The sequence below is a fragment of the Xenopus tropicalis genome, chromosome 4 (assembly GCF_000004195.4).
Source record: "Xenopus tropicalis strain Nigerian chromosome 4, UCB_Xtro_10.0, whole genome shotgun sequence".
Lineage (NCBI taxonomy): Eukaryota > Metazoa > Chordata > Amphibia > Anura > Pipidae > Xenopus > Xenopus tropicalis.
In genome coordinates this window covers 130,153,685-130,179,027 of record NC_030680.2, presented here as the reverse complement: position 1 = coordinate 130,179,027, position 25,343 = coordinate 130,153,685, and the positions used below count along the sequence as shown (strand labels likewise).

At 41.7% G+C, this 25,343-nt stretch overlaps 1 protein-coding gene across 1 annotated transcript; it reads right to left on the bottom strand.

The window, feature by feature from the left end:
• Positions 1–4,014: 4,014 nt before the first annotated feature.
• On the bottom strand, positions 4,015–17,591 carry arl8b (ADP ribosylation factor like GTPase 8B). Its single transcript, NM_001203253.1, is given in 7 exon segments — positions 4,015–7,361; positions 7,443–7,513; positions 7,819–7,886; positions 8,906–8,999; positions 10,294–10,367; positions 10,708–10,788; positions 17,357–17,591. Coding segments are annotated over 7 exon segments (561 nt in total). The 5' UTR covers positions 17,480–17,591; the 3' UTR covers positions 4,015–7,311.
• Between the last annotated feature and the right edge of the window lie 7,752 nt (positions 17,592–25,343).

Sequence of the window (25,343 nt, the reverse complement as noted above, 5' to 3'; positions counted from 1 at the left end):
ACCTGTTTAACAGTGCAATGTTGTGTACAATCCCTGCAAAACACATGACTGCTTAGTACTAAAGTCACTTTATCCCTTAGAAAGAAGTTGGCTAGAAAAGCTACAGATTTTGTTTTCTACCCAAGGCCTTTATCACTGAAGCACCCAGTTAAATCCCCATTTTCCTGTGCCATCACTTTGTAGTGGGCTCCGTTCATCACATGACAGATGGGAAATAACAAAACAGTCAATAAATTTGGCTCCCTGTCCCACCAATATATTTTTTTTTTCCTTGTCTCATCATGTGACTTCACCCCAGTATTTAGCAGGGTCTCTGGCCTCTAGGATGCACTGTAATTGCCTAAGTGTATCCTGTGAGAGTCCAGTTCAGACCATGGCCTTCTGTTGCCTTTGCATTGCAATAAGTCACAAGGCCTCCGGGCGTGCATGCAGTAAGTCAATGGTTTGCACTGCAAGCAGTAAATGTGATGAGGGCTTGTCTCACTGTGCACTCTGCTTGATAGCCTTTGGCTTAAAGGAGTTTGGAGCTGCTACTTATGGCTGTAACCTACCTGACACCTAAGGGTTACTTTGGATGCCCCAATGTGCTTTTAATTGTGTTCTTTTGTTACCCCTCACAGTAAGTACTGGAAGGAGTTCTACCAGTGGGGTAAGTGACAGGAAGATATCAGAGCATCTGTTTGTTTTTTTACCTTTATGGTACTCTTTTACATAGAAAATTCAGCTTCTCCATGTTGTCCTATTTCTCCCCTTTAAAAGATGACATTTATTGAATGCTGCAATTTGGATGCATGGATCAAGGATTAGTGTACAGTCATGCATCCAGCTTGCGGCATGTGTATTCAATAAATGTCCTGTTTTGAAAGGATGAGATGGTAACCCTACTACCCACTGCTCATTATCAATGCTATTAATGCTTGCAGTTTCATCAATACTATAACAGAGGTGTCAACCCTCTGGAAAATTTCAGGAGTGTCCTGATTTCTCTCCCAATGCAATTTTAATTCCCCCGGTCGCTTACTGCACATGCGCAGTTAATGTTAGTGATGTCATTCTGATCAAGTAAGTTGTGTATGTATTCTATCCCTTTAGAGGGGTTGTTCACATCTGAGTAAACTTTTAGTATAATGTAGAGAGTAGATTAATATTATGAGAGAGTTTACAATTGGTCTTCATTTTTTATTATTTGTAATTTTTAAATTATTTAATTTTTGTTTAGCAGCTCTTCCGTTTGGAGTTTCTGCAGCTTTCTGGTTGCTAGGGTACAAATTTCCTTAGAACCAAGTGGTTTGAATGAGAGACTGGAATATGAATAGGTTCCTGAATAGAAAGATAATTAATAAAAAGTAACAATAACAATAAAACTGGAGCCTCACAGAGCAATAGTTTTTTGGCTGCCGGGGTCAGTGACCCCCATTTGAAAGCTGCACTGAGTTAAAAGAAGACAGCAAACAATTTAAAAATAATAAATAATGGAGACCAACTGAAAAGTTGCATAGAATTTGCCATTCTATGAACCACCTCTTTAAGAAAAGATCTAATTCAAGCATAGGCTTGTGTAGCTTAATTACCTTCCAGTCTGTAGCAACTTTATTGGATTGACCTGCGGCGTGCAAGACTCGTATAACCAAACACCTGTGGTACACGCAGAGCACTGGCTTTGTGAATGCCATCCTTATTTTGCCATATGACAAGGCTCTAATCAAACCTGTTACTACAACTAGAGTTGCTACCTCACCCCCTTAATTCCGGCCACATAGTTAATCCACATCCTACAATGCAGTGGCAAGCTGAGTTATTTATATGCTATTGTACTGTATATAGATTGTAAGCTTTATGGGGCAGGGACCTCCATCATCTTGTGTTCTTGACTCTTATTGTAACTGTACCTTGTATTTATTGTTGTACTTTGTATTTATCTATTATCTTAATAACCCCGTTTGTATAAATATATTCTACTGTACAGTGCTGCGTACATAAGTAGCGCTTTATAAATAAAGATATACATACATACTGCTAAATCCTGGTTATGGCTCCATTAGCCATTGCTGCTATGATGCTACCTTGTATATTATACTGCATATCTTTGCAATGGTGCTATGTGGATGTTATTCAGTATATTCATTAGTTTATTTTAATATACAGCAGGTTAAACTTGCTTTAACTAGATTTCTGCCTCTTCCATTATAACTAAGTATGACAAGGGTTTATTACCCATGCCAAGTATGACAGTTACAGAGCGGTGTGTATAGGTTTGTGGGCTGCAGCAATACTTTTTTGTTCTGGCTGTGGCTACGTTAAGGCAACAGTGTTCCATGTCAGCTTCTTGGTGCCTGTTCTTACAGAAACAGCAATGACACACAAGGAGATTAGCCACTTGCAATAAATCTCCTCTGCTGCCAGTGGCTAATCTCCTGCAAATGCTTTCCCATCGATGATAATGTAAATCGCCAGTGTGAAAACATTCAAGATGCTTCTTTCTGAAGTTGCTCCAGTTTACCACACAAGGACGCAAATGTTTTCCCAGCAGCGATTTACATTATTGCATTCGCAGGAGATTCATCACCTGTGTTAGAGGAGATTTATCACAGGCAACTAATCACCTCAGCTGTCACTGCCCTAAAGAAGGTTCTACTAAAGACTAGTACAATAGTAAGACAGCCTTTATCCTGGGGAATCTCTCTGCTGTAGTTTGTCTTCCATTGCAGTACAGGTATGGGATCCCTTATCCGGAAACCCGTTATCCAGAAAGCTCGGAATTACGGAAAGCCCATCTCCCTTAGACTCCATTTTAATCAAATAATTCAGAATTATAAAACTGATTTCCTTTTTTCTCTGTAGTAATAAAACAGTACCTTGTAACTGATCCCAACTAAGATATAATTACCCCTTATTGGGGGCAGAACAGCCCTATTGGGTTTATTTAATGGTTAAATGATTCCCTTTTCTCTGTAATAATAAAACAGTACCTGTACTTGATCCCAACTAAGATATAATTACCCCTTATTGGGGGCAGAACAGCCCTATTGGGTTTATTTAATGGTTAAATGATTCCCTTTTCTCTGTAATAATAAAACAGTACCTGTACTTGATCCCAACTAAGATATAATTACCCCTTATTGGGGGCAGAACAGCCCTATTGGGTTTATTTAATGGTTAAATGATTCCCTTTTCTCTGTAATAATAAAACAGTACCTTGTAACTGATCCCAACTAAGATATAAGGCTGATGCCACACGTGGCATTTTTACGCTGCGTTTTTTCTCAGCCTAAAAACCCCGCACAAGCCACACAGCCTCTGACTATGGCGTTTTTCAGCCTAGTACTGGTGACGTAGCAAATCCCGTTTCCCATGGTGCTAATAGTGCAAAATAGTAAAAAACGCAGCGTATTTCAGCTAGGTCTGGCAGCTGCCTTTGTGTATACATAGGAATAGCTTGCTGTGCAAATACAGGCGTATTTCAGCCAACGCTTGAAAAATCCGTGCTAAGGCGTTTTCTAGCGTATTTACGCATTGTGTGGTTTGCCTCGAGTCTCTTCAAGTTATTTCTATGGATGATGATATCGGGCGTTTTTCAGCCACTGAGAGAATTAGAAAATACGCAGCGTAAAAACGCCACGTGTGGCATCAGCCTTAATAATCATTATTGGATGCAAAACAATCCTATTGGGTTTAATTAATGTCTTGTTGATTTTTTAGTAGACTTAAGGTATGGAGATCCAAATTACGGAAAGACCCCTTATCCGGAATACCCTTGGTCCCGAGCATTCTGGATAATGGGTCCTATACCTGTATTGTTTAGCTGCTGTTACACTTGAGCTTAGCAACAGTATTAAGATTGCTGGGGGTTTTTTGTGTGGGACATCCCACAGCTATTTCTGTGTAACTTCATTTGAATAAAGGAAAGCCCCTTACTAAGATTATTTGGTAAAACACATTTAAGAACATAAATCTGCTGGCAAAATGGAATTGAGAGAGGGAAGTGCTGGCGCTGGGGAGTAAATACACACACGCTTTCATGAATCACAGTTTATTTTAAACATATCATCTACAACTCATTAGTGTGCAGACTCCAGGCTAAAAATGGATTTCTCATCAACATTATTTCCATAAATAAAATACAATAAGCTTTCCAATTTAGGAACCAAAAAAAAAAAAAAAAGTCTGTACAGTTAAAATAGCATATAAAACTCACAAACATTGCACGCTCTGGTACACAGCTAGGTATTCTGGGACTGTTCAGCTGCTGAATTCCAACTCCCACCATCTGGCAGGTTAAACATCATAGGCAGCTGGAAAGCCACTGTTTGCTTATTGTTACTGGACAATATGGGTGGAGGATATATGTGTGTGTGTATGTATATATACACACTCAGGGTAGGATTGACAGCACACACAGAACACACGTCCTGTGTGTGCTGTCAATCCTACCCTAAGTATTTACGTCTTCTGCATGAGCACCCAGGTATTGTCTTGTTCTTATGGTGTATGTATATATATATATATATATATATATATATATATATATATATATATATATATATATAATTTTATTTTTTTTCCCCCAACGCCATTTAAAATATTTACTGTTTTGATCAATTTGATATAGAAAACATGCATGTATATTACTCTCTCTAATATTTATAGGTGGATAGATAGATGATGGATGGATGGGTCGGTAGATGTGTGCACCTAACCATGGCTGCAACAAAAGATACTGTCAAGCCTCATTGCCCCCATATGAGCCCTAATAATTTATTTCGCAACACTTTTCTGCTTTCCAGACAATACAATGGATGCAGACTCACAGCCTCACCCAGGTCTGAGTTAAATTTGAAATAAACTGAATATTAAATTTGAAATAAACTGAATAGGAGGAAGAATTGATTCAGCAGCACAACAAATAAATGCTGCATAACAGAATGTAATACTCTTTGCATGAACCTATAGATAGTGCTAGGTGCTGGTACTGTTACTAAATATGCTCATATTTTACAAACTGCAATGTGGTTAATGACAGATAGATAGATAATAGATATATAGGTGGATAGATGGATGATAGATAGGTGGATGGATGGATAGATAGATAGATGTGTGCACCTAAGCATGGCCGTGACAAAAGATACTGTCAAGCCTTATTGCCCCTATATGAGCCATAATAACTTCTTTTGCAACACTTTTCTGCTTTACAGACAAGACCTGAAAATATGGATACCTTTACTATTAGCCTCTTTCTAATATATTTATAGGAAAAGTAAACCTTTAAATTAAGTGCATGTAAAATTGATGAGAACACTATTTTGAGCACTTTTGCAATTTTACAATCATCATTTTTCAAGTGGCCGTCAGTATTAAGCATGCAGTTACATCCACGGTAGCAGGTATGGAGCCTCCAAGGCAATCCTAGGTTTAACAATATGGCTGCCAGATTTTGGGAGATGAATTCAGCCCAACAGCGGATAGAAGCCTTGGGTTTCACCACAGCTTTGATGAACATCCCTCATGCACAAAAAAAAAGCATTAGTAATCACCATGGCAGTTAGAGTCAGGAGGATATATAACTTGTAACCCTTCAGGGGCTATATTTCACCAACAACTGGAGGGCTGCAGGTTCCACACCCCTTTACTAAGTGATGCTGAAACATAAGGCACCACGTGAGAAACACTAAGGTATTTTGTAACAAATAATAAAAAAAAAAAACAACACTTTGTAGTTGATGGGTTCCAAGCAAGCAGAGTGAGCAAACAATCTATTTATGTTGATTTCCTCATATTTTAGGCACAAGCAAAAAAACACCAAACAAATTATAAATAGCAGCAGTGTACCATGAGTTAAAGCAACCTTTTCATTGCAGCAGAAACTACAGTGTCACAAACATATCTACCTTTTGGGATGAAGGGGCCGGGCACCTGTGCAGGTCACAGTGGGCTCAGCAATGGAAGACGGAGCGGGACGGAGCTCCACCAGTGCAAGTGATGCATTTGTAGCTGTGCACCAGACTGAAGAAAGGGGGGAATTTTTGCAGTGTGAATGCTTTCTTGCTACCGCTAATACCTCTGCATACTGAGGGATATACATTGCTCTGCATGGAAGACACTGCCCTGCACACCACACATGACATTGCTTAGCACTGCTCCATAAGAGATGTCTGCAATGCAAGTCCAAGTGAGGTGGGAAATTGACCCATATACTGTTGGTCATACTTTTTACATGTCCAACAAATGACTAAGAGCTCAAAAAGTGACATAGGCTTTGATTTGCCTACATTGCACATAAGGATGAACCCATGCAGAACTCCCATATACCATTTGGTAAATGCAGCATTGGCTACTCCCACAGAGGGTTAGTAACAGTCTCATGTCCCTGGGCACATTTACTTACAGCTCTTCTGCTGCTTTACGTTTACCTCTCTGTTCTTCTCAAAGTTCTTTCTGTGTAGTTTTATTGTTTTGCCAAAGTTTAGTAATAAATGTGCACATTGAATATTGTTCTGCATTAACACCAAGGAGGGCTACTTCCTACACGCATGAGTGAAGTATTGGCCTCTGAAGTGCAGGAAGAGGCTGGCCTTCCACTGTTCTCAGCAAGGGCCATTACCCAAATTGACGCTAGCACTGCATAATCTCCATGCAGAAAGTGAATGGAATATCCTAGAGTGGAGCAAAGGGTGTGTGCCAGTGTGGGAAGTAGGGAGAAAAATGCCCAATTAGGGATGAACACAGGAACGTGTATAAAATTCCAGAATTATCCATTAAAATTGAGAGGGAAGGAAAGAATATCATAATAGAGGGAAAGCTGGGATGTTGGTGTATAACCAAGATGACAAGAAAGGATGGAAATTTAAATCCCAAACATGGTAAAAAGTACTTACTTCAGAATGAAGAACAGAGAGGAAACAGTAAGTAAGTGTCAGCATAATTATTCCAAGGTGGAGAGAAGGTTGGGAAAGGATTGGCCCAAGGAAGGATACCACTTAAAATTACTATTAGTTACTTAATGAACAAAAGGAGACTCATAGAGAGAGAAGTGGATGGTGCAGGGCTAAGAACCAGCACAGAAGAGACTTGTCGTTGGAAGCAATTACTAAATGAAAGGTAAAGAGCAAGCTGCTGATGGATGGGGGTAACCTAGCAGGCTGGGAGAAGTCCTCCACAAGCAGGAAAGGGACATTCATGAGTTAAAATCAGTCACTGGAAGCGCTCATCCCAGGAGGCAGAGCTGGACCAGGAAGGCACATCCAAGTGTGCAGAGCAGTGAGGCAAGGGCACGATCCCAGGGTGCAGAGAAGCAGATTAATGCTACAGAGCCCTTTAGCTGCGCCGTGACTTGGAATGCTGGATCAGCCACTGTAACGTTATATCTGGGGAGAGAAAGCAAGAGTGAGCATCCACAGGGCTATGTATATGTTTGCTAGTGCTGTACACTCCATGCCAGCTCATACCTATGTTATCCTTCTCTTTGCAGGAAATGGAATAGCAGCAGATCTCTCTGTCCTGGATCAAAGACAGGTTCCTGCGCAGAGAAAAAAAACATCATCTCTAGATCTCCTAAGCACTGCAAGCTGCTCTCTGCATTTTACAGTCCATAAAACTCACCCCATCATTTTTACCCCCTTTAAGACTTTTGATAATGCAAACACATTCTCGGAACTTGAAAAAGAATAAGACCAGAAACCCTTGCCTGGTTTTCAGCTTACAGCCAGTTCAAAGCCAAATAGTATGAGCAAATTACATCTGAATGCATATGAAAGCATTCTAAGGATATAGCCCTTGCCCCCCAGCCACCCCATTCCAAAAGCCCTATGGGTACTTAAGTACATTTTTTCAATGAGCTGCTTCTCATCCAGTGCAGTATGGAGATCACGCTTGTTACCAAGCACTAAAACCTGAAAGAAACAAACAAACAAATGATTAATTCAGAGAAGTCAGAGGCCTTGATTTCCTGTTGCTCTGTCTCTGTGGAACCATAAATTGCGGCACATTAGCACAGTCCTTTGCTGGACTCTGACTGGTTTCTCATGACAGCCTGAGCAGGCGAGCAGTTAAATAGATGAGGCAAGTTTATGCCTGCAGCAAGAGCTCACTATAGCCCCACGACATAGCTTGGTGTGTTGCAAGATACCTGCCTTCTGTTGCTCCTGCCTAAAGCAGTTAATAAGATTTTTATAGGAAACGTGTGTATTACAAGTACAGAATAGAATGTAATTTAGTCATTCTGGGCAAATTTGAAAGGGTGTGCTAGGACTGTGCCTCTTTTATAAATTTTTGAATAATAATGACTGGTTTTCTGGCCCATGATTCATGTATCTATATAGAGAACCTACCCCTTTGTAGCTAGGACATTGGGCCAGGGCTGCAACTCCAGAAACTTCAATATATAAGCAGGTATATACTATGACTCCTGGCAACCCGGCACCTTGTTTGTAGTTTTATGTACAGGTAGGGGGTCTGTTATCCATAATGCTTGAAACCTGGGGCTTTCTGGATAGGGGATCTTTCTGTAATATGGATCTCCATAACTCAAGTCAACTAATAAATATTTTAAACATTAAAATAAACCCAATAGGTATGTTTTGGCTCCAATAAGGATAATTCTATCTTAGTTGGGATAAAGTACAGGTACTGTTTTATTATTACAGAGAAAAAGGAAATCATTTTTAAAAATTTGAATTATTTGATTAAAATGGAGTCTATGAAAGATGGCCTTTCTGTCATTTGGATCATGGGATTACAGATAACTGATCCAATACCTTTATGACATTTTACTAGGTATTTCCAGATTTAGGTGTTCTTATCCCAGTGGTATTACCGGTTGCATTGTACAAGATGGAACAGCGCAAGAGCACTCTGGTGCAGGACTAGCAATGTTGTTTATATCTTGGGAAGAAATATTAAAAGTACACACCGGAATTCCCTGTAACTGAGGTTTGTCCAGAAGATTATGCAGCTCGTTACGGGAAGCTTCAATCTTTTCTCTGTCTGCAGCGTCCACCATGTATCTGTGAAGGAGCAAAGGACAGTGAGCTGCCTTTCATTTATTAACCAGACTCACAATGTTAAAGGGTAAAGAAGGCCTGCAAAAATAGTTACTTATCAGAATGTGAGATTAGAGCTTCCCCCACTCTATATTCATTTCTATGGGATCTTTAGAGGCGTACTTATCAAATGGTGAAATCTACCTTTCACCCACTGATAAATACGCTTCATTAAAAAAAACCCACAGGAATAGAGAGTGGGTGAATTTTTCTGTGGTGAGATTTAATTTCACACTTCTGCCCCCTTAGTTTGTCATATACCGTAGTCATTGAAGTTTCTTTGCAGCTGGTCTTTCCTTTTGCATAGCCAGCTGCATGTTATATGCTACTTATTGGCCCATGTAGGGTCCTGCTAAAAGCCCTCATTGTGTTGATGTGGTTCATTACTAAAAGGTCTCTGCAGGCCCACTTGGTCCAAGGGCCAGATGATTGGATGATCCATATTTGGCCCAGGCTAAAGGTGGATTCAAAGGGTGCCAAAATGTTAGGCTTCTCCCAGTAAATCAAATTGCTATCAGTGGGGTGACTTAATACATTAGTAGCAGATAAAGAAGTTGGTTAGATGATTGATGTTTCCTTTAATATTACAACAGTGAAACCTGTCTTTCTACAATAACACTTTCTACTCTCTAACTTAAAGATACTTGCTAAGAATGCTGGGAAATGTAGTTTACTACATTTAGTAGGATGCAGGTTTAATATCCATGCATTACATGTATTCTGCTCAGTTTAACTTGGTACTAACATCCAAACACACTGAACCTCATGACCTCTAAAACCGTTGGCATGCAGTAAATAAATTCTTTTTCTCTTTCAGGGAGGAACCCTTTGTACGCTGGAAATCCCATACACATAAAGCAGCAGTATGACGTCTATTATATGTGTACATTCCTGCAGTTACTCTACGTAAAGATCTACATTATAATGTATGAGTGAGCTGTGAATCATGTTACTAACAATCAATCCGTTTCCCACTCATTCTATAAAAACTGCTTGTCACTGATTTATATATGAGAACCTAGGCGGGTCCCTTCCCACTGACTGCCGTGAGATGCACAGTGATTACCCAATGCTACTAATTAAACTTACAAAATCCCATATACCATCAAAAAGGGAGATTGAATTCATACGCACTGTAATCTTCTTTTCCTGGCTAACCATGGCACCTTCACTCATGGGTTATCTCTGCCGTCCTGGCAGTTTATCAAACAGATAAAAACTGCATTTAAAAAAGAACCAAAACCCAGTAAAAACATACACTATTGCGTTAACACCACGGCAATAGCGCTCCCACATGCTACGGAATCGAGGCTGGCCTCCAATGTCCCAGATCTGCAGAGAAGGAGATATAACACAGGTAGTGGCAATGTTAATTAATATGAATAGTAGGTTATTAGTAAAGGTGGATGCTGGTAAAGCACAAGTACTAACAGCTTTCCTGAAATGTAAGAAACATATGTTGGCATACAACACAGGGAGAACATACAAACTCCATGCAATTCTGCCTTGGGCAGAATTGAACCCAGCACCATCTCTGCTGCCATGCTACTAAATGTGAAAAACAAATTAAAATTTTGTGGCTTATGTCTATTAGGCCTGTATTTTATGTAGGAAACAGATCAGGTCTGTATAAATGTGTAGATAAAGGAGCAAGAATAGGAAATAAGCTGACCTTTATTGTCACGTTGCCTTTTGTCACTTTGCGCATGTTGAATCCAACAGTCGGTATCATGTCCTCGCTAAACTGACCTGACTAGGGAGAAAGAGAGATACAAACCATGAGACACACAATATATTCAGACTTATCCTCTCATGGCTCCTGGGTTACGTATGCAAACTAATAAGCTTTATTATATAGCCATCTATGGTCAGACAATGCCCTGCAGCCAAGATGCAATTGAATATAAAAGGACTGTGTGCTGGCATTTCTGCATATTCACACATGTTGCTAGACCCACTGAGCCTATGGAACATGATGGTGCATCGCAGTAAGTACTGCTAACCTATAAGTCACCTGAGGCTTACATGTGCTCTTACCTTTGCCAAAAGAAGGCACCCCCTTCCATGTAAATCAGTATATGGCCTGATCCATTTGATATTAACTGCCGCCTTAAGCATCAAGTAATAGTGCGAGCTGCAGAACAACAAAAGCTAAAGGGTTATGGGCTGGCATGATTCTGGCTGTTCTTGCTTGACTTAACCTCAGCTGTGGCCAACCTGACGGCATATGTTCTCATGCACAGATCTGGTCATTTCGCATTTGGCAGAGTAACTGGATCGCTGGGGTCCAGACAGACAGAATACCTAAAAAGCCAATGCTAAATAGAATGCTCAGGACCTGGGGTTTTCCATATAAGAAATGTTTCTATAATTAAGATCTCCATAAGTTAAGATGCTAAAAAAGAATTTAAACATTAAACTTAATTGGGATTGATTACATAATACTGATTTGTTATTACAGAGGAAAAGGAAATGATCCTTAAGAAGTTGAAATATTTTATTAAAATGGAGTCAATGGGAGATGACAGTCCCATAATTTGGAGCTTTCTGAATAATGGATCCCATACCTGTACAGTGACTGGGCCCCCAAACATACATATGTATAATAAAGTTGAAGACACCATCAGAGGTTACACAAATTAATATGAAGATTGGGCTTGCACGACTTTATGTGCTAAACAAATGCCAGCGGGTTTTGGCGCTTACACCATGGCCGGGAACACATCTGATGATAACCACTAAAGACTGCTGAATGATATTATTCCATTGGGGTTTTTTTTTCAGAATAAAACGACGTAACCACTAAATGAACAAATACAGGAACATACCCATAGCAAATACGGTAACTTCATACGGCACGTTAGAACTTGCACCCACAGAGTTAAGATTAGCTTATTTACATGGTAGCACCTTGACAAGACAGCACTGTCACAGTAAAAAAAAAATAAAACCTATGTAAGAGCTAACAGATCCTAAACTGTTTGTTCTCCGTGGCGTTTAGAAGACAGAATGTTCTGAGCAAATGTTCCTTGTGCACGTAACATTGTGTTCTGCTGAATAGGAAGCTGATCAGATTTTCCAATAGAGAACACAGAATTGCCAATTTAAATGAAGACTGCAGTTACTTAGCTACCTAAATACAGTACAGTTACATCACTTATCTTAAAGGTGAGGTAAATCCTTCCCTTCAACAGCCCAGCCCTCCACCCCATCCAACCCCATGCAGGTTCCATCCAACCCCTTTTTTTCCGCCCTTCTGAATATCTGCTTTGAAGAAGTTCCCTTTAATCCATGATCCATTTTTAACACATCCCTATTTCTCATTCCGTTCCTTTGAGGTGCATGACAATGTACCCTGTACCTGTGGCTGTTACTTACAGAGCACCCTCTGCCACACCCACTGCTGCCTTTCTCTCAGTTTAGGCTCAATTTCTTTCTCTTTCTTTCTGCCTTGACGACTCGGCAATCGGCTGGCCTCCTCATTTTTATTTTCTTTCTCTAACCAGAATATTGGCCTCTTCCTTGTTCTACTCCACCATGTGGATATATATCCCTTCCCTCTAGAAACATTACCTGGTCACCTTTTCTGTCTCACAAGCTCCTCCTTCATCCCCCCCCCCCTTCCATAACCTACCTGCTCTATCTACAATTCCAAATTCTCCTCCTTCAAGTCTTTCCCTGATCCATTGTTGACTCCTATACTATACCCCCTTGCAACCATAGTGTGGTCATGCTCAAGCTCTTGCCTGTGGCACCTGTACCAATTCTGCAAAGCATATGTGGTGGGTATCCCAAGAACACACTGATATTCTCCAGTATAGATGTCTCCTATTGTACCTCAATTCTGACTGCTCCTAGGCCAAACAAGGTTACGATAAATCTGACTTTAAGGGTAATTCAGGCCTCCGAACTAAAATGTGTTAAGAGCCCCACACAATACAGAAACCCCTAATATACCTATCACTGTAATCTGTTCCTTCAAAAAGTATAAATACAATTTATATGCTGAAATCCAGCTTGAACACAATTCTTCTCTTTCTGCATAATTTAAAATCCTGGCAGGGGAGGAGGGACTAAAACACTGATGTTACAAATTGTAACAACTTCTTCACAGCTGGCAGGAACTACATTACCCACAATGCATTGCACTGTGATGTTCCTTTCCTTATTGACATTGTGTGTGCAGGGAATTGGGGGATATGGGGGACGTGGGCGGAGGACAGTCACCTATTGTTACATTTTGTCTCAAAGTAGTCAGTCAGATCAGCAGGGGATCAGGCTTAGGTAACTGTTCCAAACAATATTATTACATTAAAAATCATCATGAAAAGGCTGCATATTTTTTAACTGATGTATATTGCAAAGTTGCTTGTGATTATGTTTACTTTTCAAAAAGCTCAAGTCGTGTTTCAGTGAAGTTCCTCTTTAATAATAAGAAATCAAATCTGTCACTTATTTTTAGGGCAGTTTTTGTTCCGTAGATCTCCAATTTGGCATTTCAGCTGCTATTTGGTTGCCAGGTGCCTGTTTACCTTAGCAACCAGAGACTGGAATATAAATAGGAGGGATTCTGAATAGAAAGATAAGGAATAGAAAGTAACAATAACAATACAATTTCAAGCTCCCAGAGCAATAGTTTTTTTTTAGCTGCAGGAAAGTAACCCACATTTAAAATCTGGAAAAATACAGAAGAGGAAGGCAAATAACTCAAAAACTATAAAATAAAAAAATATATATAAAACCAAATGCAAAGTTTCTAGGAAGAGAACATTCTATAACATATTAAAAGTTAACCACCCATTTAAGTAATCCATAGACAGAACAAAGTGAATGTTACAGAAATATTCTCACAAATAAGCAACGTGATCTTGAGCAATAGTTTTCCTACATACCATATCGGTGAAGGGAAAATGTTAAAACAAGTAATTATATTTAAGAGTAAATTTTGCTTATGGAAATTTGTCACAGGGCACTTCCAGGGCACAATGTGCCGCTTATGCACCCCGTGCAGTCATGTGCCTGGGTTTGGCTGTGAGTGTGCAGTTTTTATTGGCATTAACAAATGAACATCACTGTACAATGAAAAAGGGCACTGAGGTGGCCCTGCCAACACCCACACACAATATAATTACCATGGAGAGGGCAATAAGTGGCACAGCACTTGCCAAAACCTGCTTTCGTTTAGCACAATAACATGATACCAAGGAATAATGAAAAAAACAGAAAATGCACAATATAAGGGAATCTATATGGCAGCAAAGCCATATACAGATATAGGACCGGTTATCCAGAATGCTTGGGACCTGGGATTTTTCAGATAATGGGTCTTTCTATAATTTGGATACTTCAAGTCTGATAAAAATCAATAAAACATTAAATATGCCCAATAGTATAATTTTGCCAACAATAAGTATTCATTATATCTTAGTTGGGATTAAGTCCACTGTACTGTTTTATTATTACAGAGAACAAGGAAAAATGTGATTATTTGATTAAAATGGAGTTTATGGGAGATCGTCTTTCCATAATTTGGTGCTTTCTGGATAACGGATCCCATACCTGTACCACCTCAAAGTCAGAGGATATACACGATTTTGGAACAGATATTTAGTCGCACAGCCCCATACTCAGTCCAACAGCCCCATACTCAGTCCAACAGCCCCATACTCAGTCCAACAGCCCCATACTCAGTCCAACAGCCCCATACTCAGGCCGATAAACTGGCAACTCAGACCATAAATGGTCCCTAGAGCATAAAGAATAAAGAGGATGAAGATGATAACACTTAAGGTGGCCATACACAGGCAGATTTAAGATGCGGATTCAGGTACTTCAGACCGATTCAGCAGCTTATCTGCCCCTGAGTGGGGACTCCCGAGGAGATCCCTTTGCTCAGTACTAATCTTAAATTACTTATATAGGTTAGTGTAGGACTGGCCAGAAGGGATGTAATTGTAATGTACGGACATACAATCCCTCTTTTGGGTCTGGGGGGGGAAGGCATTTATTAGTAGCTGAATGCACAGAAATGTCCTAACGTCCTATTTTTACACATTGATAATGGGTGAGTGCAGTGGATTTTTTGCAGTTGTTTACTCCCGAGAAGATCACCTGACCGATATCTGCCCAAAAATTAGCCAGGTGTCAAACAGGCAGGTTTGATTTTCCCATGGAAGTGGGTACCACATTGGATCATTGATGCGGTCCTTGCTCGGATTGCTCCTATTCCCATTGTTGTAATCTGATTGTTTTACTGATTGGATTACTCTAATATCTCCCACTTTAGGTGGGCATATCAGGGGAAAGAAAAGGCGTCCATGCCAAAAAAAGCAAATCTTACTGTGTATGGCCAGCTTTACTTAGTAACACAAATGCAATAAACCAAGATTCATAAAACCCATAAGCCCTATAGAATAATGGCAAAAAGGTGCATGTGCTTAGGCCAGTGTATTCATGCTTATAGCAGGCAGAGGGTGTCTATGGGTGCCTCTTTGCTTTTGTTCTAGGGGCTATAGGCGATCAGAGATCATACAACTGACCACAACAATAAGACCACATTGCCAAGGTGGCTATTCTGCCACCAGTCACACAACTACAGCTGCCCCTGCTAGAAAAACAATTGCTGCTGCCAGAAAGCTATGAATGTGACCCTTCCCCAAAAACAGCCACTTGGCATTAAGTAGAAGAAAACATTTACAACACGTTGCTCGGAGTTTGCATCTAACTCCTTTGGAATTCATGGTTATGAAATACTTTACATTTCTGCCATACCTCCTTTTTCCGACAAAGCAGATCTACTTGAAAATCAGTTCAGTATTAGATATAGTGGAATTAAATGACTATGCGGGTGGTTCCCCCATACACAACTAGGCAGTGGTTACAGCAGCTCAGGGTCAGTGGGACACCGGAAAAATACCCAGTGGGCCCCAACCCCAGTTTACTCCCCTCCCTCGTCTTCTCCCCAAAAGGTAAAAACGGATGTGGCATGGAGGGGGGCAAATGTTTGGAGGAGGGCCCGGAGATCAAAGCCTCAGTGGACCCCTATGCTCCAGTCCAACCCTGGAGCAGCTGACTGGAAAAGCAGGAGAAAAAATTGGCAAATGTAAGGTTAGTTAAAAGGTTAATTATTAATTTGCCCATGATTTGTGCCCTCTGTTTAGACACTGGTAGCTTTTGTTTGTTTGCTTAACATTTCTTCTACCAAGGAATGTAACATAATTAGCAAAATAATACTTATTAGGCCTGCCTGCCTGCCTGGGAGTCCCAAACAGATATCAGTGCTTCTCAAACTGTGGAACTGGCTTGGAGCAGTAAGGCCAAGTAGTGAGAGTTGGGAGGATTGGGCCATTTCCTCTCCTACATACACGTGAAAGTCTGAAGTTCAGCTCTGGTGGGACATTGGGTGACTATATATTTGCTAAGATATTCTTGGAACTATGGCTGAATGACGGATACACCAATATTTTGCTCTATGAGCACAGATGAGTGAATGAGGGCCCTAGCCGAGGGTGGGACGTATAGCTACAGAGAGTAAAGGTGCCCATACACTATAAGATCCGTTCGCTTGGCGATGTCGCCAAGCGAGCGGATCTTCACCCGATATCCCCACCTACGGGTGGGCGATATCAGGTAGCAAGTAAGTTAAAAAAAAAAATAATCCGATCGTTTGGCCCCATTTGTGGTTATGGGGCAGTCGGTTCAGGGGCCGCATCAACGAGCCGATGAGGTCCCCGATCCGACTGGATTTTCTAACCTGGCCGATCGATATCTGGCCAATTTCAGGCCAGATATCGGTCGGCCAGGCAGTTCTGTTCTGCCCATACACGGGCTGATTAGCTGCCGAATCAGCAGCTATAGTCGGCCCGTGTATGGGGACCTTTACAGGCTGCCCAAATCAACTAGTGGCATGCCCCAACTGGCACCTCTCACTGGGTGGATAATAACAATGCCTCAGTTTGCCTTTAGTTACTGCTAATGTAAGGAAACATTACATTACTAACGCCACACTCTTGTTTCCTTCACTCTCAATAAGAAATTATAGCCACAGCAGAGACCCAGTTTCTTGCAATGTAATACTGGCAACCTGGACTTTCCCCCTGGATCTACCTTCAGGCAACTTCTAATGTCCCACCCCCCCAAACACTGTAATACTCATAAGAATACTCTGGACTAATTCTAGCTAAGCCCCTATAACTAATTCTAGTTGTAAAACTCAAGCAAAGTTTTTGCTGGACTACAACTCCCAGCATCCCCTGCCAGGCTATAGTGTTTTAGTATAACAGCCTCTAGGTTCCCCCTTAGGGCTGCTCCGCTCTTCTCACCGCTATAACATTGACGAATGTGGTTTTTCCCGAGTGCTGGAGCCCGACCAGCGTGAGCTCCATCTCTTCTTTCCAAAACAGCGAGCGGAACCAGTCCAACAGCCGGGACAGAAGGGACAGCATGTCGGGCTAGGGAGGCTAGCAGCAACCGGGGAACCAGAGAAAGGAAAGGTCCAGCACTTGGAGAGTGACAGGAATTGACCGGTGCAATGGTACCAGCTGGGGGAAGCGGTATCGGGATACACCGGAAGTGTAGGGCGCTGATTCCAGAAACTGGAAGCGGAAGGAGCAGCACAGGGCATATAAGTGGACTCCCCTCCTATGTCTGTGAGAATGGTATTGCCATGCACGTACTTAGTGGTGGAAGGGATGATTTGTGCAGTGATGCAGGGGAGTACTCCATGCTGTAAAGTTAAGCGGCCACCTGGAAAAGACAAGAAAACTGTAGTTTCTATCAGTAATGTTTACACTTTCTGTGTCCACGTCACCCCTTTGCTTTGTCAGCTTGACAGGGACTGTCTTTGGTTTTGACTTTTCTCTAATAAAAAAAACCTGGCGAAGTTATTACTGATGATAATTTAGGAAATCCTGGAGGTTGGACGTGCCCATATTGGGTGCCATTCCCCTGTAAATATAAGTAAAGATTGGCACAGTGCCGGGAACATGTAGGAGCTGAGGGAAAGCAATGTCCGGATACCCAAGGCGCAGAGCTTGTGCCACAGGAGAGCAGCACACTGTACATGTAGAAACATACAGAATTTGTGCATATTGTACCTCCCAACATTATGAAAATGGTAAGAGTGACAAAATTCAATGCCGCATTCAGGTTATTTAAAGTTTGAACACATTTTGGGGGTTTTTGGGGTTTTATGTGTTATTACAGTTTTGCTGAAAAAGGTGAAATTGCCCCTTAAACTGTGAGTCTCTGAACCCAAATGAATGGAATACACTCGGGTGCGCACATATAGCCTATACACCCAAGATATGAAGTCTCACGTTTTTGGGCAGATATCGGCTACATTTGCCTGTGCCCGAGTGTATTCCATTCATTCGGGTGCAGGCACAAGGTAGGGTAAATCTACAGTAATGGGTCGTATTCTCGGCAAGCGTTTTTTGGCTTGCCGAGAATACACCCGTGTGGCATCAGCCTTATTAGTTACAATTGTATCTCAGTGCAGGGGGGGCTTGTTAACTTTCTGGGCTCTCCGCCAAAAGCCAACTTATTTAATTAAGGCTGATGCCACACCGGCATATTTTTGGCAAGCCGATAAACACTTGCCGAGAATACGCCCCGCTGCTGTAGATTTACCCTACCGTGTGCTTGCACCCCAATGAATGGAATAGACTCGGGTGCGGGCACATGTAGCCAATATACACCGAAGATATTAAGTCTCATGGTTTTTGGTGGATATTTGCGACATGTGCCTGCACCCGAGCGTATTTCATTCATTGGGGTGCAAGCACACGGTAGGGTAAATCTACAGTAGTGGGGCGTATTCTCGGCAAGCATTTATCAGCTTGCCAAGAATACGCCGCCATGGCATCAGCCTAAATGTGCAGGTGACGCTCATTAAGATTTCTGGGCTCTCTGCCAAAAGTTATGTTTGATTAAATTTGTATCTTTTTTAGCTTCAGTGCAGGAGATCAAAGAGAAATGAGGGACTTTTCAGCAAGAATCCGGGACTGCGGGCTGAGCTGTCAAGAGGGACTGTCCCGGGAAAATTGGGACAGTTGGGAGCTATGCAATATAGCTTAAAATAGATAAAAAATACAAATCAACAATCCCATTATGTGGGTTATTTTACTAGCCTTAGCTTGATTAATCAGGTTATAACCTTTTTAACAAACATTTCTTATAAATTGTTATTAAAAGGCACCTGTCATCCTAAGAAATAATTCCAAATCCTATTTCATCATGCTAGTTGAGCAAATTAAACTTTACTTATATTTTTACTATATTTTTTTTTTGTTCTTTTGGAATGTGCAATTATAGAATACAGGCGGGTGCTATTTTGTGGAAAATTTTACCAAAGAAAGCTTTGCATCATTCCAAAATCTAATATAAGCACCAGAAAAGAGGACCTCATGCCCATTCCTATGCCTTGGCAGTTATAGTCTCACTGTAGTGAGTAGCAAGGGGCCATGTCTGAATTGCAGTGACATCAAGGAAGTGCAAAAATCAAAGTGAAAGTCAGGGCTCGAACTAGGGGTGCTCCAAAAAAAATAACAGTTTTTGCTACAGGAGCTCTACTATAGTTTATATAAACAAAGCTCCTGCATAGCCATGGGGGCAGCCATCCAAACTAAAATAGGGCTAAATGGCACAGGTTACCAGCAGATATCAGATAAGCTCTATAAAACAACATTTTATTCTACAGATCCTACGGGTGGGGGTGGGTTTATCAGGAAAATGTAGGCTAATTCGATCGTTTGTATCGAATTATAACGGGAGCAATGGGCACAGTCGGTTCGGGGACCGAATCAACGAGGCGATGCGGTCCCCGATTCGACTAAATCTTTTAACCTGCCCGATCGATAGCTGGCCAATTTCAGGCCAGATATCGGTCGGGCAGGCCCCTCGTTCCTGCCCCTACATGGGTCGATAAGTTGGCGAATCGGTCCAAGGGACTGATATCGGCAGCTACAATCGGCCCGTGTATGGCCACCTTTACATGTAAAGCTTTTTTCTTCTTTGTTTGCAGCTTGAATGGCTGCCCCCATGGCTACATAGCAGCTCATTTATATAAATCAGGGATCCCCAACCTTTTATACCCGTGAGCCACATTTAAATGGAAAAAGTTTTGGGGAGTAGCAATAAGAGCTATAATTGGCTACTTAATAGCTCCTATGTGGACTGGCAGCCTACAGAAGGCTCTGTTTGGCATTATACTTGGTTTTTATGCAACCAAAACTTGCCTCCTAACCAGAAATTCAAAAACAAGCACCTACTTTGAGGCCACTGGGAGAAACATCCAAGGGGTTGGGGAGCAGCATGTTGCTCACAAGCCACTGGTTGGGGAACACTGATATAAACTATAGTTGTATTTCTGAAGCAAACACACAACTTTTACCAGTGCAGACAGCAGTAAATTATATTTTAATTACTTTAAAACACTTTAATTTTTTGGTATGACTGTTCCTTTAAGCTCAACAGAAATGTTAAGGATAATTCTAGCAAACAAACAGTATCTTTTTGCTTTATTGCCAAACACTGAGCATTCAAGGTTCCAAATCCTAGAATTCATCCAGACACAGCAGAAGTGATGTCTCTGTATAAATACATAGAATGTGCTTGCCAATTAGAAAGCTCCATTACGTAACCAGTCTCCATATTTACTGGAATTGCTCCCTCCCTTTTCCAAACATAATTGCACCCTAGGCAGTTGCATCGGCTGGTGTGCCTACCCTAGTTCCAGCCCTAGCTATGAGTTTGCCAGGGCAGGATATGGTGTTATACCCTAGAGCTGAATTGCAAACATACAGTAAAAATCAGTGCTTTTTCTGATTAGGACTGACTGTAATATCAGTGCCAATTAATTCTTTTCTTTTGTGATAAATGCACAACTTTAAGGGCTCTGGCACACAGGGAGATTAGTTGCCCGCGACAAATCTCCCTGTTCGCTACAAATCTCCCTGTTCGCTACTTAGTAGCAGCTACTTTTCATGGTTCCTAAATGCCAGAAAATACCCTGCCATAGACAATACTGAGAATCGCCTCTGCTAAAACACACATAGAGACAATTATCAGTAAATGATCAGCATTGTCTATTCTTAAAGCTGTGACAAGTAGCTGCTACTAGTAGCTCCGTGTGTCTTCACCCTAAAGGCAGTGGCACACGGGGAGATTAGTTGCCCCACGCGTTGCTTCAGTTTCCCGAAGTCTCCTTGAGAGGCAACTTCAGGTGACTTTCGGAAATTGAAGCAACACGTATGCCATCCCACATTCTTGCGAGTGGGATGGCATGTTAAGGGCATTAGTCGCCCACAGTAACAAAGATTTATCGCAGGGGCCACTGCCCTAAGGGTGAAGACACACAGAGCTACTAGTAGCAGCTACTTGTTGTGGCTACAGAAATAGACCATGCTGATCATTTACTGATAATTGTGTGTGTGTGTGTTTTTGCAGAAGCAATTCTCAGTATTGTCTATGGCAGGGGATTTTTTGGCGTTTAGTAGTTGTGACAAGTTGCTGCTACTAAGTAGCACTGTGTGTCTTCACCCTAACAGTGTATGTACCTTCCCATCACTGTATCTATTTGTTTTGCAGATGGTCCTGCTCCACAGTGACAAAGAAGTAAATACTGTAGGTAAGTCTTTCTATTTCTCTAATCGGCTTGACCAGTAGGTGGCAGTTGTTGATTACCAATATCATGACTGTCAATTTGTCGGCCCTTGGGCCAAGTGCAACCCTCCAAAGATATTTTTATAGGTTCGCTACAAGCTGCACACACTTTTTTTGTCGTAACACATTTAGTTTAGTAGAAATTCAGCTCCTGTAAAAAGTGTGAAGGACAGCGGGTACAGGAGGGCAAAATTGTGTCATTAATGCTTAATATTAGTGCTGTGCAAGGTCCAGGTAGTTAGCTATTGTTTAAAGGGGTGGTTCAAGTAAAGTTTTAATATGTTATAGAATATCCTATTCCTATCAACTTTGCAGTTGGTCTTCTTTATTTTTTTTATAGGTTTTGAATTATTTGCCTTCCTTTCTAGCTTTCAAATTGGTTCACCGGCACCTAAAAAACTAGTGATCTGTGAGCTTACAATTTTATTGTTTTTGTTACTTATTATTTATTTTTATATACATCATACTAAATGTAAACTCCCAGGGTGAGACTGGGGTGTGCTACCCCAGGGGTCCTCACACCCCACCAGGGGCCCCCACCTGCCCCCTCACTTACCCAACGCCAGCCTTTTTCCCCCCAGCACATACCTTGTTCTGTGCTTTTGGGGGAGGGAGGGCTGCAGAGAAGCAATGGCAACAGCAGAGCAGATGCGGATCAGGACCCATGAGGGCCATGGCCCACTGGGTTTTTTCCTGGTGTCCCACCGGCCCAGTCCAACCCTGACAACCAGTGGCATAACTTGGTCATGCCGGGCCCCCCTGCAAAGAAATCTTATGAGGGAGCACAGCGTGAACAGTCCCCCTCCAGGGCCAAAATGCATTTTACATGTATCTGCTTAGCAAAAATTAGAGAAATGTCAGATGACCATTCCTTCCTTCTTCCTTCTCTTCTGAAATTTTCTCCTCTGTCTGTAGTTTCATTATATTAGCAATGTAAAAATTGATATAAAAAATGGTTTGTTGTTAGGAATGGGAATATGACTAGCAATTAGAATAACTTGAGGACTGAATATTTGGAAACAAATTGATTTTTTAGTTGTTTCCATGCTCATCAAATCCTGATGGCCTCCAAACATAGGAACGCTTTGTAACCTGTCCAATATCTGGCCATTCGTCTATTCTGCCACATGTAAAACATGGGGTGATCCCATGTAATTGGGCCAAAATGACTACTTCTGCACTGGATCGCCCCAAGTCCTGACCAAGCCTTTAATAGGAGCCTAAGGTCTACCTGTCACCAGTGCTTGAACTTTGATAGCAAATGTTGGAGCAAGGACCACATCAATAATCTGATGTGGTCCCTGATCTGACAAAAATCAAGCCAGTTCGATCGACGTCTGGCCAATTTCTTGCCAGATATTGGTCGGGGGGCCTGTTGGGGGGCTCCATACATGGGCAGATAAGCTACTGAGTTGGTGGGATGCGCAGTCCCCAGTGCTCCAAATGAAAGCTACAAGGATACGCATGCGAGTGATTTGGAGGGGGGCAGAGAAAAGAAGCGAATATGGGTGCCTGAAAAAGAAATCTGGGACTGAATGTATTAGCCTATATATATATATTTTATATAAGTATATCTTTATATAGCTCTACTCTGTACTCAGCACTGTGCACCATACAGTAACAGTAAAAACAGGGGGACAATAATTGCCATAAATAAATAATACTATTTAATAGTAACAGAGATCAAGTGGAACATGCTAAGAGAGACAAGAGGAAGGCCCCTGCCCCAGAGAGCTTACAATCATTGTAACTGGTGATTCATGCTTAAATGTGCATGTGGTGCTCCTTTAAAAAAGAGATTTTTCTTCCTAACAAATCCTTTTTTCTGTGCAGCCAGCTTCCTCGTTTAGCACTGTGTTGGCCCCCAGCAGGATGCATGCAGGATTTTCTGTAGAGATTGCCTTATTTGCTTTGAGGCTTTATTGCATTATGTAACAGCCAGGCAGGTTGTATCTCCTGAGAACATTAGTAGCAATCTTTTCATTAGAATCCCATTGTGTAAACCTGTAACCGTGTCCTCCCTGCTGACTTGGCACCCTCCTTCTTATTATTTTTTAGGTTGAGCAGCCAAATGAATGGGTCACATGGCTCACACGTGCCCAGGCCGTGCTTGTTTAAGCAGCAGAGGGAGCAGTTGGCAGCATTCTCTCTCTCCAGCTCAGACCACTTTCTGGTCCCTGACGCATATCACTGTATCTTGTTATCCACCCACAGAGTGTGAGTCACTTCTACACATTCCTGCTCCCCCCTTCCCAGGACAAACAGCCCGCAGACAGTGTCCCTGAGTGCCAGGAGGCACCGGCACTGGGCCAGACTTGGGCAAGATCTGCCCACGTCACTTAAATCTGACCATGAAGGAATCTTGTCACCAACAACATACATATACGGAGCTGCCCAAGTGTTCCACATGGATCAGTCACGCACCCAAGTGCAGTGTGAAAGGAGGAGAGGCATTTATAAGCAAGGTTATCATGTATAATCAGTGTTACAGGGAAGGCATTGCAGCACAGATATCTTGAAACTCTGGTCAGAGACAAATCACAAGAGCTGGAGGGTCAGGAGTTGAACTTCCTTATCTTATAAGCACTAAGAAATGGTGATAGAATTGTCCAGTGGCAGCCAAACAGATTTTCCCCATTATACACAGCAAATAAGCAGATCTTTGACCAATCGGGCCACCCAAAAGCATAGCAAAACGTGGCTGATGTAATCTTTTGGCCCCGAGGCCAAGGATCTAGTCACAAGGGAACCTCCGTAGACCCATTCCAAGCTGTCCCTGGGAAACAGATTTTCTGCTAAGCTAATCAATATTACACAGAGAACCCAATCTGATATTTAACGGAGGGCATCGTCTATGCCCCATACATAGGCTTATCGTCTGTTGACTCAAAATAGTAAAATATTATGAGAATTGAAGAGAAGGGGGACAGGATATACCGTGTTCAAGGCAAAACCAAAAAGTGTTGTGTGTAGAATTCCCATCAGCCGGAGGAGGAGGTGCTGCATATAACACAGCCTCACACTGCTCTTGAGCACGCTACTAAAATTGTACAACTTTGCTAAAATTGCAGGCTCCCATTTTACACACATTATACCAATGCAGATATCTACACTGGTAAAAATGAGAAAAGGCACAGCTTACAGAGCAGATAACAGATAAGTAATGTATAATACAATGGCGTTCTACAGAGCTTATCCGTTATCTGCTTTGCAACCTGTGCCATTTAGCCCAATTTCACTTTGAATAGCAGCTGTCATTCCCAGGGCTCCCTTGCCTCCATGACCCCTGTACTATGCACAGTATGGACCCAAGCACCTTTGTGAATAGAATTTGGATGAATGCAGTTTTCCATACAGTTTTGCACTGCAGCTTGCCAATGAGCCTTATATGTAGTATCGTTTGTAATGTAGTAAATGTATATTAGCTCATATCTCTGGTCACACAGTTCAGCCTATAAGCACCTAACACATAGTAAGTATGCAGCTGTGGACCTATAAAACGTGCCTGGGTGTATTTGTTTTTGCAGCCAGGCCTAGCGACCGAGTGCCCCCGCCATACACAGAGCGAGTATCAGACAGTACAAGCCGCACCCTCAGGAACAGATAACCCCAATCAGTGATACTGCCAGGGTTCACCCCGGTGCA